Source organism: Tiliqua scincoides, chromosome 9 (assembly GCF_035046505.1).
Source record: "Tiliqua scincoides isolate rTilSci1 chromosome 9, rTilSci1.hap2, whole genome shotgun sequence".
NCBI classification, from domain to species: domain Eukaryota; kingdom Metazoa; phylum Chordata; class Lepidosauria; order Squamata; family Scincidae; genus Tiliqua; species Tiliqua scincoides.
The window spans coordinates 45,595,472-45,617,986 of NC_089829.1; the positions used below are offsets into that span (position 1 = coordinate 45,595,472).

Consider the following 22,515-nt stretch of genomic DNA (forward strand, 5'->3'; position numbering starts at 1 on the left):
GAGTCTCTTACAATGCTTTTTTCTGCATCAAAATCATAGCATGCTGCCTAAACCAGACCTGTCTGGGTCAGTATTGACTATGCTGGCAGGGCCTTAGAGGTGCCTCCCAGCCTTTGAGGTGCCAGAGACTGAATGTGGAACCCTCAGCATGCAAAGCAGATGGGTGACCCTGCAGCTGAGCTACTACATTCCCTCTCTGTTCTTGTGGGGTGAAAGATAGCAGATTTGGTGCCCACAGCAGTGGTGTAGCTAGAGGGGGTGCAAAGCATTTAGTTTCGCAGGGAGCACTGTGGCACGCAAGTGGCCCCTACTCTTTGGAGTCATTCCAGGCAGGGGGTGCAAAACGGAGGCAGACACCTGGAATGGCTCCAAGGGGGAGGGGGCTGCTTATGCACTGCAGTGAGGCTCCCTGCAAACTAAGTGCTTTTCACCCCCTCTAGTTATGCCACTGGCCCACAGAACTCTTACCTGGATCTCTCTGCTGCAGATCTGGGAGACTTCCCCAAGGAGGCTTTCCAGCTTGTCCTCCAGCTTTCTGTTCTGGTATGGTGTGCTTCCTGCCTTGGACAAAAAGGGCAAAATCTGCCGTGGGAAAGAAACACACAGAAGTTTAAGAGTGGTTCACATGAAAGGCATCAACCTGTTTGCACCTAAACCAGTCTTTAATTCAAATGCAAAATTCACATTTTACACATACATATGATTTCTCTTCCTATTGTTCCATTATAAATGTTCACACAGGGCACAAAAGCACTTTATAAAAGAGCCATGCGGGAAAATAATTCAAGTGCTGAAATAACTTAATTCAGAACAGCAGCCAGCTCTTTCCAAAGCCTCCCTGGAAAGCAGGGCTGGTCCAAGACATCTCTTTGCCCAAGGTGGTGCCAAACGCTGTCTTGGTGATGTGCCAATCTCTGCTCCTCCCACTCCTCGAATTGGAAAAGGAAGAGGGGAACAGAGCGGAAAAGGAAGTGTGAAGGAGAGAGGTAGACTAGAGCATCTTTAGCCTGGCACAAGGGGTGCTACCACTGCCATGTGCACTGATGGTTCAGGGTCCATCCAGTTTGGTCAACCCTGTCAAAAGTGTGCCCTTGGCCAGTGCCCATCCTGACTGACTCCCAACATCGCCTGTACCCATTCTTAAAAAAAAGTACATTTGCATGCACCCAGAGTTCCAAGCAAAGACAAGCCAAGGGGGAGGCTTGCAGGAACTCACACACACGGAGAACTCACACCAATGGAAAGGACTGCATCCCTGATGGCTTCTTCTGCCCAGAGGATGTCAGCCTTGACCTTCACGTCCTGGACAGAGCTCAGCATCTTGATGTAGTCCTGCACAGACTGGCACAGATCCTTAATGACCTAGAACAGAGGACAAAACACAGGGCAGCAAAATAACGCCATCAACCTTTTCGTTGTAAGAATGACTATGAGATAGCATATGGAAGGTTTTTGGAATGCTCAAAAAAATTAGACCAGTACTAAGGATTATGAGAATTATAACTCTGGTGCAGTGTTCCTCCTCCTTTCCCTTTCACATGCTGCCTTTTGCTCTTATGTCTTTCTCTTGGAAGAGAAGGGCAGGCAAGATGCGAGGCCAAGACAGGGAGGAAAAGTTCTAAGAGTTCCCACCTGCTCTGAAGATGTAATGTCTGGCTGCAATGGAGGTTCCTCCTTGGGCAAAGGCTCTTGCATCTGATTCCGTGCGAGATAAGACTGTATCTGCAGCACACAAAAGAGACATGATGCAGATAATCCTGCCCTTCCCCCCCCAAAAAAAAACCCCAAGTGGTTGTGCATTGCAGGATATACTGTATAACACAGGCTTAGCATATTGGTATACATATACCAACCTCCGTACCCCTTGATTCATTCTGGCACTCAGAACTTAGTTACAAGGTTGAGCTATATATTTTTTATGCCACCCTTCCTCCAAGGAACTCAGGGTGCTGAACATGGTTCCGTCCCTCCTTTTGTTCTCACAACAACCTTGCGAGGTAGGTGAGGCTGAGAGATAGTGACTGGTTCAAGGTCACCCAGGAAGCTTCATGGCTGAGTGGGGATTTGAACTTGGTTTTTTCACGTCTATGCCCAGGTCCCAAACCACTACACTATCTTGACTCTACAGCAAGCCCATCGCCAAATTAGGCCCAAACCACACACAGTCATGTTTATTCACCTGGTGTACAGCCTCCTCTGTTTTTTCTGGATGATTTCGGTAAGCCTGAGCCACATCGCTCACCGGCAAAGGCATGGTCTTTAGGGTGAAATTCCTGGAGAAGAGGCATGGCTTGTATGAGATGACTTCCAAGGCTGATCCAGATGGCAAAAGACACATGTGTGCTAATCACATGGCAAAGGGGCTGCTTTTCTCCCCCCTTAAAGTGGTATACATACAGGAGACAAGTGCACATGAAAGAGTTCCAACTATATCATTGCAGATGTGGCATTAACTGTGTGTTAACAAGAGTGTTTGCAAAGCTGTAAACTGCACCGGGTTCAGAAGAGTGACTTTTCCTGCTCCAGCAGTAAAAATATGTTAGGGCAAAAAACTGATAGCATCAGGGCAAAATGAGTTTTGCCATTTCCGTCCCACAGGCTCAGCCCATCCATCAGGACAACTGGCACTCTAAGCCCACCCTTTCCTCTCCTCTCCTCTCTTTCATGCTGTCTCTTCTGTTCTAATCCCCTTAATGAATCCAAGGAGCACGAAGAGCAGGAGTGGCTGGATTAAATTTTGAGCAGGGGGTCCGTCAACTGAGGAAGAGCTGAGGCACCTACCTTTCCAACGCATGAGCAACATCAGAGAATCCACACACAGTTGTGTTGTTCCTGTCCCATATTAAAGTCCTAGGAGTATATGAGGAAATGCACACACACACACAGCCCTTAGTAAAACATGTTGGATTCTTATATAGAAGATAGAAAACATTTCTGTGTATAATTCATGCTTTAACCCATTTTTGCCCGGCCCACAGGTGTAAACTTTTGATCCCTGTTGTGTACATGCAACGTTGAGCAGAAATTGTTTTAAAAAAAATAAACTTTTGCACCAAAGTGATAAGCCACAAAAAAGTCGAGTTTAAGACAAACAAGATGCTGCCTTTCACACTTGTGATCGGTGGCATAGCTGGACATGGTGAAAAGCACTAAGTTCTGCAGGGAGTTGTGCAAGTGGCCCCTCCCCCGTCCCTTTGGAGAAAACAGTGCGGCGAGGCTCCCTGCAAAACTTAGTGCCGTGCACCCCCTCTAGCTAAGCCACTGCATGTGATCGATCACCTTGCGCTGGTTTGCCTGCCAAGATAATGCAAAATGGGGCGGGGGGGCAGAGGCATTTTCAGAGTAGAATTAGCAGGTAGGAGAGAGGCCTGCTAAGCCCCTTCCATGCCTGCCGATTCACCCTGCCAAATCTCCATGCTTGCTTGAAGTCATTTCCACAGCCCACTCTGTGCTAGGCTCACTGCATCTTTGGCAGGGCTGGCCCAATATTCCCTGGCACCAGAGGGGGCATGCCAAATGTCACTCCCCCATTGCTGCTTGTTCTGCACCCTGGATTCAAAATGGAAGAGGGGAAAGAGCAGAACGGAAGCACGGAAGAGGAAAGGAGTGTGGTAGGCTCACATCAGAGCCCATCACGCTCCTCCACACTTCCTCCTTGTTCCCCCTCTTCCTGTTCCAATCCAGGGAGCAGCAAGAGTGGGAGAGGCAGGCAAACTCGGTTTCATGGACAGGCCAGCCCTGAGTTTTTGGATCCCAGCGTGGGGAGCAAGAGCACTTCAGCGACCTGACACAGTGCATTTACAGGGAAGACTTGCAGGGACAAGGAGGGACCAATAATCCCCTCCTGCCCTGCAATGCTCCCCTGCAAATATTCCCAACCCCACATTAATGACAGTATTGGGAACCCCAGTCCCTCTATGACTTGAACAACTTACGCAAACAAGAACATTTATACAGTGTATGTGGTCTACAGGTAGACCACAGCTGCAATACAAGGACATCTGCAAGAGGGATCTGAAGGCCTTAGGAGTGGACCTCAACAGGTGGGAAACCCTGGCCTCTGAGCGGTCCGCTTGGAGGCAGGCTGTGCAGCATGGCCTTTCCCAGTTTGAAGAGACACTTGGCCAACAGTCTGAGGCAAAGAGGCAAAGAAGGAAGGCCCATAGCCAGGGAGACAGACCAGGGACAGACTGCACTTGCTCCCGGTGTGGAAGGGATTGTCACTCCCGAATTGGCCTTTTCAGCCACACTAGATGCTGTTCCAGAACCACCATTCAGAGTGCGATACCAGAGTCTCTCGAGACTGAAGGTTGCCAACAGTATGTTTCCTGCTTCTCCTCTTACCTGTAGAAGGGTGTAAAAAGTCCAGCGTGGCACACGGACACTCCACGCAATGCCAGTGGCAACTCCTGCTCAGCCCCAATAGCGTAGCTTTTTAATATGATCACAATAAGGAAGCAACGAGGCTCACACACCTGAGTGTTGTGTTAGTTGACAAGGCTTTGGCCAGTATCTTTGCACCCAGGTCTCCCATAGCATTGCCACTGATATCCAGCTTCACAAGACGGCTGCCACTCCCCAAACTGTCCAGGAGGATGCCGGTTCCTAACTTCAGGCGGGATTCCGCCACTGACAAGGATTCAACAGGCTGAAAGAAAAAGATGTGGAAGAATATCAGTGCCAGACTGCTGAGGGTCCCAGGGCAAAGACCTCCCATGGCAATTTGGGTTCCTGCACCTCCCCAAGCTTCCTGACAAGCGGTGGCTCCGCCCCCCCAGCCCAGAAACGGAGTTGAATTTTTTGCATTAGCAGAAGCTCGCAGCAGCTTTTGGGAGAAGCCCATTGGCTGGTGGGGAAAGCTGTGGTACCAGTCTCTGGATCAAAGAGTGGCGTGCCCTTCTCTTGCCCTCTTTGAAGGGGATGTTCTTTCTGAGGGATGTTCCCATTTGTAGATGGGATTGTAAGGCACAGCAGCAGCACCAAGCTCTCAGTTGACACACACTGCCACTGATTGTGGGGGGTTCAGGGGAGTGACTTGACCAAGTCGGCCCTCTTATTGCTTCTATGCTTGTGGAACTCCTTGCCACAGGATGTGGTGATGGCGTCTAGCCTGGTCGCCTTTAAAAGGGGATTGGACAAGTTTCTGGAGGAAAAATCCATTACGGGATACAAGCCATGATGTGTATGCGCAACCTCCTGATTTTAGAAATGGGCTATGTCAGAAAGCCAGATGCAAGGGAGGGCACCAGGATGAGGTCTCTTGTTATCTGGTGTGCTCCCTGGGGCATTTGGTGGGCCGCTGTGAGATACAGGAAGCTGGACTAGATGGGCCTATGGCCTGATCCAGTGGGGCTGTTCTTATGTTCTTAACTACAATTCCCAGGAAGCCTTGCAGGTCTCTTGTTATCTGGTGTGCTCCCTGGGGCATTTGGTGGGCCGCTGTGAGATACAGGAAGCTGGACTAGATGGGCCTATGGCCTGATCCAGTGGGGCTGTTCTTATGTTCTTAACTACAATTCCCAGGAAGCCTTGCAGGTCTCTTGTTATCTGGTGTGCTCCCTGGGGCATTTGGTGGGCCGCTGTGAGATACGGGATGCTGGACTAGATGGGCCTATGGCCTGATCCAGTGGGGCTGTTCTTATGTTCTTATGAGCATGGTCTCTTTGCCAGTGCCTGACAAGACCAACCCTGATGATGTCACTCTAATGGGATCCTTCAAGCACTGATATCCATCTTAGTTGGTTGAAGAAACCACAGAATTCATACACATGGGGCCAAGTCTGCGACACTGATCTGCAGTCCTCCCCAACCCAGCCTTGCACACTGCAGCGAGGCCACAAGGGCCCCATCCCCTTAACAATCAGATGACAATCAGCAACACTGAGCATTGGGAATGAGTAATAACTTGCAGAAATGGGTGCATCTGTGTGTTTGCACCAGACTGGCTGAAGTAGGTATCAGGGTCCTCCTTTTAGAACTCCCCACTTACAGAGTCGTCATCTTGTATGAGTTGAGCAATTCGGTGCAGAACATCAGCCAGGGTCTCCCTAGGGGAAAGAAGCAGACCGGTTTTCCTATACCTCTCCCTGGAATTCAAATTGCAGCACATTCATATTGTTAACACGTCAGGAATGCTGGCCAGTGGGTGCTTTAAACAAGCTAATAAGCCAAGAAGCTGCTTAATGGTTCTTAACAACTCCTTGACGTTGGGAGTATTGAATGGAAATCTCCATTGGGGTCCTAAAGATCAATATTCCCTCTGAGGGGTCAGCGTCACCCTTCAGCGTCCTGAAGGTCAGGAACCCTTCAGCAGCTATATGGGAGCCCTGCAGCATTTCCAGACACACGGCAATAACATCATGTATTACCACTGGACTTCTGGGAATGCCAAGCTCCAAGGAGCTTCCCAGGGCTTCAAACTGCGCAGCGCTCAGGACAGTCAAGGGCATCTACCTGAGAGGAGAGGCTAAGGCAAAAGGCAGTTCCTCCTACTCTGAGACAGTGTGTAAGGTCAAAGGGCAGCATGAGCTGGAGATTCTAGAAGAGGCAAAGATCTAACAGAGTGTGAAGCAATCACCTGGATCGGATACTGAAGTTCTTCCCCAGGGCTACATGCTTGATGGACCTGCTCCTACTGATGGCTAGCACTAGGGTCACCATGTCAGAATCAAAACCTGCAGAAAGAAGGGTGATGGCAGCAACCATGGCACATGTTCTTAGTCATGGGGAGGGCAGTGATGGTGCCCCAGGGCTGGTAGACTGACAAGTGCAGGTTGGGTGAGGCATTGGAAGCAATAAGGCAGATAAGAACATAATCAACTTGAGAAGAGCCCTGCCTGGTCCTGCTTCTGACAGTAGCCCACCTGTCACATTTGGGAAGGCCACAAGCAGGACAGAAAGGCACACCCATCTCTCAGCACCACTTCCCTAAACCCGGTATTCCTGGCTCAGCTCATATGGAAAAAACTCACACAGGAATTGCCCACAGAAAAAAATGCCCAAACCCACGTGGGCAAAATTTTTGTGGGCTTTTTTCCAGTTACCGTCTTTAACTACCATTTTTTTTACCATCAGCAGTTCTGGTGTAATTGCTTTACTTGCTAAACAGCAAGTGGGGAAGAAGGGAGTTCTGGATTAGGACTATGGAGAGGAAATAAACTCAATTGCCTATCCCCCTGCTGCATTCCCAATCTGGATCAAGCCCTCCCTCTCACCCAGGCACTATTTACAAAAGGTAAAGCAAGCACCCCAGGCCAATGACCCAATTAAAGGTCCATCTAGTTTAGCCTTTCAGATTCTAACAATTCAGCAAGAATTGCTGAAGGCCTTTGGGTATGGACAGGGTGGCAAGGATCACTCTTCACAAGCTAGCCGAGTGCTTTTAATATCCCACAGACAAAAGAATATCTGCAGATTTACTCTCCTCGAAGACTAGGGTATTAGATATGGCTAGATAGGCTATGTGGGTCAGAAGAAATTGGTCTTCAGCTACAGGAGCTCAGCCTCACTCCTAAGGACAGATTGAGCTGTCAGGATAAGCCTACCATTGTCAGACAAATTCAAGTCACTGATTGAGCTGGCATCCGAAACCAAGTCCTGGATCACCTGGGCACCTGCCGATCTCAGCTTTGCAAAGGAGACAACAAATGGAAGGCTTATTAACTTTCTTGAGCCATAAGGAAAACCAAATCCCTTCCGCCGAGGTGCTATAACTTGTGACATTCCACAAAGCTGACATTACTTTTCTCTACAGTACATGTCTATGAACAAGGCTGGCAATCCAGGAGGCCGCCTGAGGCAATTGTCTCAGGTGGTGGACTGGAGGTGTGAGCAGCCAAACCAACCTCCACTGTTCCTCTTTTTTCAAATCTGGAAAGGAGGGCAATGAAGCTGAAATGGAAGCATGCAGGGGAGGAGAGTGCTGGGCCAAGATGCTGGCGATGCTCTTAGCCCACCACATGCCCCCATTCCATTCCCCTTTTCCTTGCCAAATTCAGGGAGCAGAGGGGGAACAGGGAAGACTAGTGTGTTGCCAGAAAAGGGGGAGGGAAGAGGCTGTTTTGCACACACACCCCCAGGTGTCTGGAAATGTTGCACCAGCCTTGTATGTAAATATCCTTCAAAATTAGCATTCTAAACCTTCAGCTTTCTAGCAACATATTCCCATCTTCTGTTTTGCACAGATGCCAGATACACACAGGAACTCCACATTCCCAGTCTTCAGACCCACACGGCACCCTGAAACATTTGTGCTTGCCTATCTTTTCACAGGCCCAGTCCCTTTGATCTCAACAAGCTCAGCCTCATCAAAAAGATTTGAGGGGTTATACTGTGCCTTGCACAGCTGCTCTCTTGCCAAACTAGTTCTACAAACCACCTGGGCAACACCCATCATACACCCTTTCAGGCGTCCCTTCTGACCTCACAGCAGCTGATGTCCAGGTGCAAGCCACTCAGTTGGGTGTTATATGCCAAACCCTGCAGCAAGGCTCTGTAACAAACCAGAAGAGAAAGGAATGTAGAATTGAGACATGGGTGAAGCCAGATATCCCCACAGAGATGGTGTAGTGGTTCAGGAGTTGAACTTAGATTTGGAAGATCCAGCTTCAAATCTCCACTCGACCACAAGGCTTCTGGGGTGACCGGTCACTATCACTTAGCCTCATCCAACTCACAGGGTTGCTGGGAGGGAACTATGAACACCTTGAGCTCCTCGGAGGAAGAGTGGTATAAAAACGTGAAAATAATAATCTGAATCTTTTGTGTTTTTCTTCTCCACTGTGAGCTCCTCACACATCTTCCTTTGGCCTCAAGGATATAAATAGAGTACCATCTTGTTTCCTATATTGATCAGCCAAAAATCCACCAATAAGATCTTAAGGCAATGAGCCCCTCCCACTGTTGTCCCCACCCCCAAGGCAAATGATATGATGGTGTACTGTCTCTGAACTAGGAGGTGGTTTATAGCCATTATGACCAGTAGCCACCAGCATAATTGTCCTCCATGGCGTTTAAATCCATCTCAGCCATTAACCATCACCAATCCTGGAGCAGAGACGTCCATAAATTAATTTATACATTAGAACAGAAGCCAGGTTTGACAATATGGGTTCCTTTCTTATGAACACTGATGCAACATCTTAATTTGCACATAGTTGTTTCTTATAAGTGAGGTTACAGTCATAAAACAGTGACAACACTCTCAGAATTAGAAAATATACGTTTTCAAACCTCATATTTTAAAGCAGCCTATTTTTATTTGTGAGGCAAAATGCTTTTTTCTCCAAACCCTCCAAATGAGAATCTCATTTATTCTCACAGAAATCCTTGAAGGTAAATCTCCCTTTTGTTTGCCTATTGGAGCAAACAGCAGTGTGAAGAGGGGGCAGATTTTCACTGGGATGAAGGGGAAGACTAGAAAACCTTCTCCATGGTGTAAACTTGATCTGGATTGGGGCCCAAGATGGCTACATTTTTTTCACAGTGATGTATTTGCATAATATCCAGTTGGACAGGCTAGGAAAACAATTTGCACAGGGCCACAAAAGCCTGCACAGCAATAAGACTCCAACATCTTGATTTCTCTCTCTTTTCATGGAAATTGGCTTCAATTTCCCATTCACCAATCCCTCAAAAGTGGCCTAAGGTGGGCACCATATGCCACCCTCATTTCCTTTGCCCATGTCTTCACCTGTCCACCCACAGCTACTGCAGCCAGATTTACCCTACTCCTTCTCCACCACTTTTCAGTGACACTGCTCAAAGAGCATCACCCCATTCCCCTCAGTGTGCTGAGTTTGGAAGAAAAAAAAAAGAATTGTGGAAGAGGAAACAGAGGGGAGTAGGCTAAAGCATCTTTGGGAAAATGCTCTAGCAAGCTACGTCTTTCTCCTCTATACATCCGTCTCAAATCCATCAAGCCTGGGAGGAGGAACAGAAGCAACAGCAAAGATGGCAGCTCCCACCCTCCACCAATCTGCCTCACTGGCAGGCTAGCCCCATCCTTACCTCAAAGCCTCTGGTGGTAGCTTCGTTCCTGCCAGACAGACATGTTGAAGGAGAGAGGTGTTGCTGAAGAACTTGCTGATAGCAGGAGGAACATCTCTGTTCTTTCTGAAAAGAAAGGTAGCTTTTTACATTTTGTGGGCAGGTCCCCAACATACGTAGTGGTTCTGTTCTAGAGGTCTGTTCAGAAGTCAGAATGTAGCTCAAAACAGCGAGCTCTTGCCAGCCCAAAGCTGCCTATCACACCTGAGCAAAAGCCCCACAAAGGATATTGATATGATAGCAGGACACAGTCCTATCAGGCAACACACTGAACTGGTCAATCAGTAAGGGATCCTCAACCCTAGAACTTACAAAATGTTAGTGCTCACCCAGCCCAAAATGCCAAATATTCAGTTAAAATGTGATGAGACTGCACACTAAGGCACTTTGGCAGAAAATAATTGCTATTGTTCTGCATATGATGCATTTGGTTATTTAATTTATATCCTGCCTTTCACCCGCTGTGGAACCCACAGCAGAGGTCAGAAGGCTCTAAAGCAATCTCTTGCCCAGGCACTGAGCAAATCCAGAGCTGTTTCATTTCAGCAAATTTCATGACGTGCCAGGCCCTGGGATATCAAGTGTTAGACCACAGAAACTCAGCTTTCAGGGCGCAGTGTTTCTCTTTAGCTAGCAGAAGATACAAATAGCCCTGCATGCAGGTTATCTTGACTCAATATGCGCCCCATGACAGAATGTGTGATAATGGTTATGAAAAATGGAAGAACATCTCACGGCTGCCCTTTTGAAATGCTGGTGCTTCGCTTCTAAACTGTGCAAGCAAATTGTAAGAATGACTTAAGGGCCAAGAGAGACATTTGGCTAATGTGTTTTAAAAGAGTCTTGCTGACAAAAAAGAAGCACCCCCCTCTCCCGAGTCCAGAGTGAAATAATCTACTGCTCGTCAGACTGGCAACGCTGGGCCAAACTGGACATTCAGTTAAACCCATTTTCAAAGAGCCATGCTTGAAACTAGAAGTGGCTCTTGGTGGTGATGGTGGGGAGATCCTTGTGGAGGTCATGGTGAACCTGGAGGTTTTCCTGCTGAAAACATTTGCTGGGAGGGGTGAAGAGAGGGAGAAGCCATCAGTCGACCTGATGTGGCATGGTGGCTGAGTTATAAACCAGGAATTCCCAGTTCAAATCTCACCACTGCCAAGAACTCACTAGGAGGTCTTCTGCCACCCACTCCCTCTTAGCCTCATCTCTCTTACTACTTTCCTTACAAGGTTGTTGTAAGTTCAACATTAAGAAAATGCACGTACTCTTTCCATACTCAGAAAAAAAAAGCTATACAAATGTTAAGCATCATTACTATTTGGTTGCAAACACCCACTTGCAGGGTGAGGGTCTTCCAGGGGAAAAATGTTGCCAAGGGAAAGAGTTAACATCCCCCTCTCTGTGCACTGTGGTCGGGATCAGGACCTGCCCTCCCCGCTACCTATTTTTTGCTTAGTAAGAGGCAGTTTTAAGCTTGCCTCTTCAAAATGAATTTAGCTGAGTGTCTAACAAATGCAATCCTATACATGTTTACTCAGAAGTAAGTCCATGGGATTTACTGTCATGTAGGTATGTACACTGGGTAGATGAGACTCGTCAGCCTGGGAAGGCAGCTCATCTAAGAGAAGGAAAACTCTGGTCCTAAACCTCCACTGCCTTCTGGCTGCAACCAGTTATGGAAAAGGCTTCAGGAGTCAACCTCGAGGCACAATCCAGAGCCGGAGTCCCTGAGGCAGTTCACGGCTGAACACAGTCACGTTCTGGCAACTCCTGTGACGCCGCTGGAACCAACCGTATTGGCTTCTGCCTTTCCATTGGACCATTTCAGTGACGTGGAGAGGGGGGATTTGCTGCATGGGTAACAGCCTATCCTCCATACCTTCTTTACCCAGGCTTCGCGCACTGGAGAGGACACTCCAAAACCCTGGCCTCTGAGCGGCCCGCTTGGAGGCAGGCTGTGCAGCATGGCCTTTCCTAGTTTGAAGAGACACTTTGCCAACAGTCTGAGGCAAAGAGGCAAAGAAGGAAGGCCCATAGCCAGGGAGACAGACCAGAGACAGACTGCACTTGCTCCCAGTGTGGAAGGGATTGTCACTTTCGAATCGGCCTTGTCAGCCACACTAGACGCTGTTCCAGAAGCACCATTCAGAGCACGATACCAGAGTCTTTCGGGACTGAAGGTTGCCAATGGTAGGTACGTACAGGATTGATCCCTAAGTTTGGGACAAAGTTGTTACGCTGATGAATGAACTTTAGCCACACAACAGCATGATAACTCAGAACTTGGGCCCGCTGTGCAAAGCAAGCAGGGGGTGTACCAAGTGGTAGCAGATCTCCAGGACTTCTTCTGAATCAGAAGTGCTACTTTTGAAACTTTTTTCCCCCCAAGGACCTCAGCTGAAAAGCAGCGGCAGGCTCAGTAGGAGGCAAACTGCAAAATTTGCAAAAGGGTTTGGAAAATTTGCAAAAGCACAATTCTGCCTCCAGATGGGAGGGGAAGAGGTGCATGGATGGGAGGGGAGAAGACAGGGCTGAATCGTGCACTCCTGGGAGGGGAGGGAGGCTTATTCATTTCATTGGGGGAGGGGTCCTAGAAGACTCAGGTAATGGAAGTAAATGGAACTCTGAGTAAGCCTGGATAGGACTGCCCTCTAAAGCCACTTTATATTTATTTGGGATTTTTTTATCCCATCTTTCCATTTCTATACATAGCTTTTATATTTTTGCAACACACATCCAGAGTTTGGAGTGAAACTGCATGTTTCAATGAAGTACATGTTTCAACATAGAAGTAAATGGTAGGAAGAAAAAAGATTCCAATGAAGAAATGTAAAGTTGATCCCCCCCCCCCGTTGAATCAATTGGTATGTGGCCAAGGCTGGCCCATCTGTGAGGTTAACTGAAGCAGTCACCTCAAGTAAAAGATTAGTGGGCAGCAGGTATGTCTCCTTACCTCCACTGCTAATTCTTCCTGGATCAGAAAAGGAAGAGTGAAACAAAGAGTAAAGGTTGAGGGCAGGAGACTGCTGAGCTGGAATGTTGGAGAGTGAGAGGACCAGAGGCTGGCATATCATCAGGGAAGAGGGGGAAGCATTTGGCCACCTCAGGTACCAGGAGCTCTTGGGCCAGCCCTTTATGTGGTTATGAGATGTTTGCTGGGGGGGAGCAGACTGCATCATGACAGCTCCTGCACTTCAAGGTTTAGTACAAGTCAACTGGGGGGGGGGGGGAAGAGATCCAGAGCAGGACTAACAGTTCATTCTCAAGGACCCTTCCCTACCTATGGTCTTAAGAGCCTTGAGCAAAACCAGAACAGTATGCTTGTATTCCATTTGTTGCTCACAGTTCCATTCATTGTTCCATTCACAGCTGTGATATCCGTGTGAGGCCATCACAACAGCCAACTGCCAATTGCACTGCTCAAGTCCTACTAAGTCCTCAGCAAAGCACAAGGAAAACACTCCAAGATATTCCTGAGAGAAATTACTTGCGAGAGTAGACGTTCTTGGATAGATTCAGGTGGACGAGGCTCCCACAACACCCACTGGCCAAGGCACCAAAGAGCTGGAAACAGGGAAGCACAATCTTGAAACAAGCAAGCAGAGCAGACCAAGCCCTTCTGTAACCGAAGCAACAATTCATTCTGCACCGTGGGAAGGGGAACGTGGTGGACGGCTAATGCAGCACCACAGTAGTTCCCTGGAGACATGTCAGGACACATCACGCTCAAGTCTAAGAAATAGCAGCAGCTGCCAGGCGCTCACCACATCCAGAGCGCAGTCCGTCCCAGACAGGTCGAGGTGACCCAAAGCATTTGGCTGACTCAGGAAAGAAAATAAGCCCTAGAAGAGAAAAAAGTGGAACTTCAACTCACGGAAAAGAGAAATTGTGATGTGGATTCAAGGTGCAAACAGAGTGAGATCCATTAATATGGATTTGGCCTGGTGGGGGGCACTGTCCAATCTGATGCTCAAAATCAGAAAAACCTCTTTGCAGAGTTTATGCTTTGCATGCACAAGGTCCAATCAATACCTCCTTTGTTTAACATCCATCTCCAGTTGGGGAAAATTCCTGGGACTCTGGAGCACCATTGCCAGTCAGCATGATGCCCACCTATTGATTCTCCTTTGAAAATGCCTACTCTATCCCTGCAGGAAAAACCAGGAAAAACATGGGATGGGAAACCAGGTATTTGCTTCATAATACTGTAGGTAATTCCAGTGCGAATATAAGGCAGATCACACCACCTCCATTCCCCTAAATATGGAATCAGGACAGCTCCCAGCTCCGGAACATGGTGTGCGGGCTAGTTGAGTGGTATGTGAATAGAGTCTAAAGTTGCCAAGTTCCTCTTGACTCAATTGGGCCATCAAAAAGTGGAGGCTTGAGCTCCGTTTTCAGACAATGAGCACCAGCATTGGTAACCTTAAGGTCAAAGTATCCTCGTCAAGTGTTAGCGTGACTTTAAGGTGATCGTGTAGCACACTGCAGCTTTGCAGAAGTGGTTCTGTTTCAGCACACAGAAAGATTCAGTTTGTTCTCAGACAAGACACAGATAGAAGGCTTGGAAAGTTTCCCCAGCAAAGCACAGACTGGCTGTCCAAGGGAACCACTTAGTTGACCATATACCTGCACCAAAAAACATGGAATAGCAAGAGGCGGATGTCTTATCTTGAAATGTCATTCTGAGACTGCAAGAAGGAGACCTGGCACAGGATAGGATCTCAGCTGCAAATCCAGACTTCCCTGGTGTAATTCTTGCCTCTGCCATGAATGTGCTTGGTAGGCTTAGAAAAGTTGCTCCTTCTCAGTCTCCCCAGCAATGTGGGGACAATAATACTTCCTTACCTCACAAGGTCATTTTAAGGATGACCTCAAGATAACACATGCAAGGAGCTTTGCCCACATGAAGACTCTAAGCAAATGCTTATTATTTATTAATACGATTGGGGCCGAGTTGCAAATTCTGACATTCGAGGGCTATTCACACATCACATCACATGCATGCACAGTCTGCCCATTGCGTATACAGATGGTTGATCTGCACATGGATGCAGTCATTCATACATTATGCACAATCTGTACCTGTACTTGACAGGCCCAGTCTCCAAATTCATTCTAGAAAAAAGACACGCATCATCATTCACACAGAAACATGTAAGCTGCACAGGGACATCTACCCATGTTCAGTGTGATGTGTGAATGGCCCTCTTGTCCCTGGCTCATTGGAAAGCATGCAGGAAGCACGGCGTGGTTGCCAGACAGCTCCCAGATGATTTCATACTCACACCTGCATCTTCGGTGGCCAGGCTTCCTGGGTTTCCAGAGAGATCCAAGAGGTGCAAAGAGATTCTGAATAGTTCATTGAAGACTAGAGATCTGGAAAGGGCCATCACTCCTAGCAGGAGAGAGAAATTATGAAGAGATGGTAAATGCTGGAGGGTGCCAACTTACACTGAAGTCCCAGAAGCACAGTGCCACCAAACTGCACTGCTTGGAGAGCCAGGGTCAGTCTAAGGCTCCCTGATATCCAAGGTGGTCGTGTCAAATGCTGCTCTCCTTTTACCCAGCAGCACACCAGCTACTCATCTTCTCACTTCTTGGATTCAAAAAGGAAGATGGGAACAGAGTATAAGAACAAGTATGGAGGAGAGGAGAAAAGTAAGCTAGAGTATCTCTAGGGGAGAAGAGTGGTGGACTAGAGTGTCTCTAGCCCACCACTATCCTCTCTCCCACAGTGTCCCCTGAGTCCTTTTTGAATTTAGGGAGTGGAAAGAGGAGGAGCAAGTGGTGGGTGTCTTCTGCCAATCCACACAGACAGGATGGCCTGGTCTGTGTCTGTGTCTGTGTCAAGGGTTGGCCCTCCTTGACACAGACTGCGGCTGGGGAAATTCAGTATGAGCTAGAAAACTATGCCTCGAACGGAAGGAAGAAGGCAGGCATTCTTCCAACCAGCAGATAGACACAGTTGGATGATATGCTCCAATTATGACTTGCACATTTGCTAAATATCAGCAACTAGTACATGCAGTGCCTCCCTTACAGCAAAGCAGCTGCTGCAGATGACAGATTTGGGGTGCCATTCGAGAGCAGAACATTTTCAGCTATTTTTAAAAATATTTGTACCCCATCAAAAGGTCAATGTGGGTGGGGGGTTATATAGCCTGCTGCACACATGCAGTGAGTGCGCTATGTTCAGACACAGGGAATGAACAGTGCACTGTCCCATCACAACCCAGCCTGCAGACTCTTCTCCCTCTTTTTCTTTGGCCTAAAAGATGTTGCTGCAGGCCTAGGTTAGGAACCCTGCCAGGAAATTGTATCTACTTTTGTAAATAAATCAGGTAAGTTACCAACACCAGCGTGGAATCTGACTTAGTACCTGAAGTTCAGGCAACACAAATACTGTACTTTTTTTTTTTTAAAGACCATTAAATCAGAGCGTAACAGAACCAATCAAGAAATTACTATACAGTAGCATGAAAAAAGAAAAGATAAACTGTCTCACGGCAAAAATAATATTACAAAAGATATTGCACATTTTAAATAGATACCACTGGAGACTGCGCATTTTGGAAGAGCAGAGGCCAGATTCCTGTGCCCTGTAGTGTGCTCAAGATCATCTCCCTAAAAAGCATCACCCCACAGCTCTCCCCAGCACTCCATGATGGACCAGCAACTTCCACTGTACCTTTCAGAGTCATGGAGGTCCTAGCAAAGTTCAGACTGCAGAGATTCTTGAAGGGCTTCTCAAAGGTCTGACTCAAAGCGATTATGCCTACAGAGGAACAGAACAACTCAAGCCAGAGAAACCATAAGTAGAGTACTTTACATCTGTCTAGCTCTTTTTGAGTGTGCAAAGCGCTTCACATGTATCATCTTCATGTAGTCCTTACGACAACTCTGTAAGATTAAGTGGATTAGTATCCCCATACTGCAGTTGGGGAAGACTGAGCCAGAGAGGCAGTGGCTTACCCAAGGTCACCTCGTGAGTCCAAAGCAGAGGCGAGACTGAAACCAGGAGGTCCCCAATTCACAGCTCGGCCTTTTAGTCAATACCGCGCTGCAGCAGTTCTCTACAGGTGGGTTGCAACCAGGTGACCATACAATAGCACTTCTGGCCTTTAACCATTTTAATCCCATGTCAACCTCACTGCTCAGGCAATGTCGGCCAGTGAGTAGAAACTTTTGCCCGGATTTAGGTTCAATTCCCATCTCCAGATTCACTCAAGTTAGTGAAGCTGTCACTCTGCTGTCTTCCGACCTTAGTTGAGAGCTGATTGGGCTATGTGTCAATCTCCAATTGCATTTCTGACATTAATTCAATATGTGGAATTAAACAAAACAGGGCTGGTCCATTCACTAGACCAGGGGTGCCCAAACTCCGGCCCAGAGCCACTTGCAGCCCTCGGGGAGCCCCCAGTCTCCAGTGAGCCTCTGGCCCTCTGGAGACTTGCTGGAGCCCATGCTGGCCCAACGCAACTGCTCTCAGCATGAGGACGACTGTTTGACCTCTCACCTGAGCTGTGGGACGAGGGCTCCCTCCACTATTTGCTGTTTCACGTCTGTGATGCAGCAGTAGCAGCAAAGGAAAGGCTAGCCTTGCTTTGTGCAAGGCCTTTTATAGGCCTTGAGCTACTGCAAGACCTTCGTTCATTTATATAAGTTCCATCTCTAATATATTCGTTGATGTAAATTTATTCAAATTTGAAATGTAAATTAATTCTTTTTTTCCCGCCCCCCCTGACAGAGTGTCAGAGAGATGATGTGGCCCTCCTGCCAAAATGTTTGGACACCCCTGCACTAGACTGACTGAGGAGATAGAGTGATTCTCCGCTACTCCCTGGACTGAAAGGGGAAGAGGGGAACAGAATGGGAGTGTGGAGAGTTTTTGTCTAGCCCAGGGGTGTCCAAAGGTTTTGGCAGGAGGGCCACATCATCTCTCTGACACTGCGTCAGGGGCCAAATTAATTTACATTTCAAAGGGATGAATAAATTTACATAAATGGATATATTAGAGATGGAACTTGTATGAATGAATGAATGAAGGTCTTGCAACAGCTCAAGGCCTATAAAAATCCTTGCACAAAGCAAGGCCAGCCTTTCCTTCACTGCCACTGCTACATCACAGATGTGAAGCAGCAAGCAGTGGAGGGAACCCTTGTCCCACAGCTCATGCGAGAGGTCAAACAGTCATCTTCACACTGAGAGCAGTTGCATCAGGCCAGCATGGGCTCCAGCAAGTCTCCAGAGGGCCAGATGCTCATTGGAGACTGGGGGCTCCCTGCGGGCCAGAGTGTGAGTCCCCGAGGGCCGCAAGTGGCCCCCGGGCCGGGGTTTGGGCGCCCCTGATCTAGCCCATCACTCTTCTCCTCTGCACCACCTCTTCTCTTTTCAATCCAAGGAGGAGGAGAAGGGGTTAATTATACTGCCAGTTGTAGCAGGCGGCATTTGGCATGACAAGATGTGGCAATATTTGGCACACCACCTCAGACCCAAATGGGCTGGCCCTATAAGCAAGTCGGCTTCAGTTCACCAGCTACCATATGGGGATCAGTAATATGCACTTTGATGGTTATTGCAAGAGTTATAACAAGATAATGAACACTCTGAATGCTCAGAAGTGTTATACAAATGTCAAGGATGTACTATTTTTAATTTCTCACCTGTGAAGTTAAATGAATGGTCACCCACCTTGTAGGGTTACTGCAAATGCAATCAATATGGGAAAATATCCTGCTGTCTTTCCACATTAAAATGTCATATAAGTGAACAATGGTTGAAAGACTAACTGAAGATCTAAAGACACCTGGGAAGACATTGCCTCAATTTCAGAAGGCAGAAATTACAGCTTCTGTAGCTGGAAGTTCCAAAAGCCAAAACCAAAGACATGCTGCCTCACTGCAGGCTAAGAATGCGCTACCTCGGTCCTCCAGAGGGTTCCCAGCGAGATTAATTGCGTTTAAGGCAGAATCGGGATGATCGCCGAGTACCTGGGCCATCTCCTGAGCAAAATCACTGCAAGGGAAAAGAGTTCACACAACTATCACAAGGGGCCCAACCAGAGGCAGGCACTGAGTGCAAACCCCACCATCCATGTTCATTTCACTCGGGCACTTCCCACCCAGACTGACTGCAACAGTCAATCAAATTGAAAGCAACCTTGGACAATGCCCATGTGAGTCTGCTTTTAAACTCACATGAGCAGAGCACAACAACTGCTTAGGCCTTTGGATCATCTTCTTGGAAACAACCAAGCCTTTCTTTAATGTGAGATGTATGCCTTGTAGTCCCGGAATTATAGCATGAGTCATGAACATACACACTGGCTTAGAGCCTAGAACCAGTTCATTCATACACCTATTTATGTCTAGGTATCTGTTATCTCACTCTGCACACAGGCTATTGGTGTATGCTGTATTTGGATCTTATACCAGTACATACCTGCCACTTCCACCTGGAACAACATTGTCTATCTTGGGATTGCACCGTTATGGAATACTGAACATTTTTTGTATTTGCAGTATGGGATGCTATCAGAAGCCACCACCACCACCACCCCCCAAATATGCTTTTGGGTCCCATGGAAACATGTATTGACCATTTGAAATAGTTTAGGTAGTGTTTTTAGAAGGTGGCTATCCTAGCAGAGGCTTGTCTTCCACACATTTAAGAATTCAGTTAAAGAATTGAATACACTCAGCCTTAAGTAACTGGGCTGCTGATTTTCATGGCATGCGAAAAGGTGATGACGTTTTGAACTGCTCGATGAGAAAGAAGCACACCTCCTGCTGCCAGACAACATCCTACTCCCAGCACCCACCACAATGCATTCACAATGAATTTGCAAGGAATTATTCATTAGCAAACGTCATGCCCCTTTGCCTACAGCTTCAAGCCACAGTTTTCCAGCACCAGCTCTTCCAGAGTCACCGACTTGCTGAGCACGTGCAGGATCTGCTCGAGGATATCCAGACTCTAGGGCAGAAGGAAAGAGACTGTAATGAGTTTGCAGTCTGGACGCTGGGTGAGCAGAGTTCCCACAGTTGCCAGGAAGGAGTGCTTTGCTATTCAGTCTCCAGTCCAGCACTCCAATTGTTTATTTGTAAATATACCAACACAGAACTCCCCAACCTACAAATGGCTTGTGGTCCAGAAGTATGTCTGTAAGCCAGTTGTTTGGACCTTGGAACACATTTTCAGGGTTCTGAAAGGCTCCCAGGCTAGCCTGCAAAAGTCCATTTAACCCGTTTCCTTCTGTCCCTTGTCCTTCCATCATCTCTCTCTTCCTGCTCCACTTCCTCTTGCTCTCTGCCTCCTGCATTCTCTCCTCCTCTCCATTTCTTCTCCCTCTTTGTCTCCTGAGAGTTCCAGCTCCTTCCTTTCTTCTCCCTCCTGCCTCTGCCTCCTTCCACCTCACCCTTGCGCTCCGCTCCCAGGCCAGATTGTGCCCACAGCTCTCTTGGACCCAGCAGCAGCTTGTGACATCATCACAAGTCATTGCGAATCTCCATCAAGCCGGTGCATCGTTGTTTGCATGTGCGGCTTGGCATTTGTATGCTGGAGAATAATAGTTACTGCAAGTTTGTTAGAAAGAGCAAATGTATGTAACTTGGGGACCCCCCTGTTACAAAGACCTAGTAAGCTTCCTTATATCTCTCTTCCAAAGCCATCCAGAATTTGGCCAGAGGTGCCCCTGGAAGTTCCCACCACTTGGGGAAGCGGGACACTCACACTCACACTCACATCACACTCACTTTGCAGAACTCACCAGTTTGGTGTCCTTGCAACTCAGGCTTGTGAACCACCGATTGCAAGACAAGGCAGACACACTAAGAGCTACATCCCTATAGCAGAAGAAAGCATTAACCCAGTTAAGCACCGCTACAGCACAAGTCCACTGAAACTGGGGTAGACAGAACATTTGTCAAGGTGCAACAAAATATGTTAGATTTTCAACCTGTTTTATTCTCAGTCCAGGTAACAACTTTTCAAAACAAGTCAAATTAAAAAAAAATTTCAGTAACGATTCTCTTTAATTCCCACATCCGCTTCCCATCCGCACATGCCCACGAGTTTCAATACAATGCTTTTTCGTGAACTCACTGGCTGTGCAGGTAGCTGAAGTCCAGCAGGTTGAACTCCCTGCATCCCTGGTTGTGATAAATATTGTCTACATCCTGCAAAAGAAAAATTAGCACATGACTGGAGGGGTGGGGGCTTCTCCTTTGCCACTCCCCTGACCATCCCCCATATCAACAAAACTTATTCAAAATGAAGATAAAGCTACAGAAGCTAATCTGACCCAACTATGGTTGTCCACTCACTGATTAAATAGCCTACGGACGACTCTAATGCCCTTTATGTGGTGCCAACTGTTCAAAAACTTCAGTTTCAGTGCAGTCTTATTCATGTCTACTCAGAAGATGACTCGCTGAGCAAAATGAGATTGACTCCCAGATGGCAACCTTAGGGTCAAATGCTGCAGGCAGCTGACCAGTAGGAGGAGTGGAGGAGACATCACACTGCTCCATCATCAGCTGCACGTCTGTTTCCAGGCAGTTCAAGGTGCTGATTTTGACAGCTAAAGTCCTAAATGGGTTGGATCAAGAATACCTGAAGGGCTGCGGCCTCCTCCTGTTTGAACCTCCCCTCCCCCACCCCGAGATCAACCAAGAGGGCCTTCTTGTGTATCCCCACCATTGGGAGAGCCACATTTGGCAGCAACACCTGACAGGGCCTTTTCTGCAGTGGCCCTGATATGGGACTCCTTGACAGTTCTGACTTCCTGCACCCATGGCAGTGACTAAATCCTGCCCATTCTTTCCTGGCCCCATGCCAACTAATGCATCTGCTGCTTCTCTTCCCACCTTTTGGACTTGAAAGGAAGAGAGAAACAGAGTGGAAGTGTGAAGGAGAAGAGAGTAGTAGCTAAGGCATTGGAGAAAACTTCATACCTTTTCCAGTTCATTCCTTTTCATACTTCATACCTTTTCCAGGTGAGCTGGACCTGCTCCTTGCCCCAAGATGTAAAGCTAGCTCCATTACTTTGTTCTATTAAACTTCTGGAACCTAAGTGCTCTCTCTCTCCCCTCCCCCCCCCCGTGTTTAATTGTGCTGTTTCTACATTGTTTCTGTAAGTGAATTGCCACTGTTTTCCATATCAAATGTTACTGCTGCTGTATGATTTTAGTATACTGCTAACCACCTTGAGCAGCAGACGGGATGTCAAGATTATTACAGACTCCTTTCCAGCAGCATCAGTTCACAAAGTGGTTTACATACAAACAAATGGTCCCAGAAGAGGCTGTGATTTCAAAATACAAGCACAATCTCATAGTTTCTCAGGCCTGCCTTCAACTCCCTCATAATCACCCACCAAAACCTCTCCTAGATCCTAGAAGATTCATGCTCACGACTAACCATGAGCTGCGCATCAAAATGCTGACCCAGATTCTTGGTATCCCT

At 47.6% G+C, this 22,515-nt stretch overlaps 1 protein-coding gene across 1 annotated transcript in view; it reads right to left on the reverse strand.

The window, feature by feature from the left end:
- CARMIL2 (capping protein regulator and myosin 1 linker 2) overlaps nt 1–22,515 on the reverse strand; it is a 71,320-nt gene that overhangs the window by 28,616 nt on the left and 20,189 nt on the right. Inside the window, exons 8-26 of the mRNA XM_066636800.1 lie at nt 21,154–21,227; nt 20,819–20,894; nt 19,937–20,025; nt 18,971–19,065; nt 16,739–16,825; nt 15,336–15,445; nt 13,812–13,889; nt 13,535–13,611; nt 10,009–10,113; nt 8,422–8,491; nt 7,545–7,626; nt 6,578–6,674; nt 5,990–6,047; nt 4,476–4,648; nt 2,782–2,850; nt 2,180–2,273; nt 1,633–1,722; nt 1,234–1,362; nt 469–582 (exon numbers count right to left, since the gene is read on the reverse strand). Of these exons, the coding sequence (XP_066492897.1) occupies nt 469–582; nt 1,234–1,362; nt 1,633–1,722; nt 2,180–2,273; nt 2,782–2,850; nt 4,476–4,648; nt 5,990–6,047; nt 6,578–6,674; nt 7,545–7,626; nt 8,422–8,491; nt 10,009–10,113; nt 13,535–13,611; nt 13,812–13,889; nt 15,336–15,445; nt 16,739–16,825; nt 18,971–19,065; nt 19,937–20,025; nt 20,819–20,894; nt 21,154–21,227 (1,767 nt within the window). The remainder of the gene's footprint in view (nt 1–468; nt 583–1,233; nt 1,363–1,632; nt 1,723–2,179; nt 2,274–2,781; nt 2,851–4,475; nt 4,649–5,989; nt 6,048–6,577; nt 6,675–7,544; nt 7,627–8,421; nt 8,492–10,008; nt 10,114–13,534; nt 13,612–13,811; nt 13,890–15,335; nt 15,446–16,738; nt 16,826–18,970; nt 19,066–19,936; nt 20,026–20,818; nt 20,895–21,153; nt 21,228–22,515) is intronic.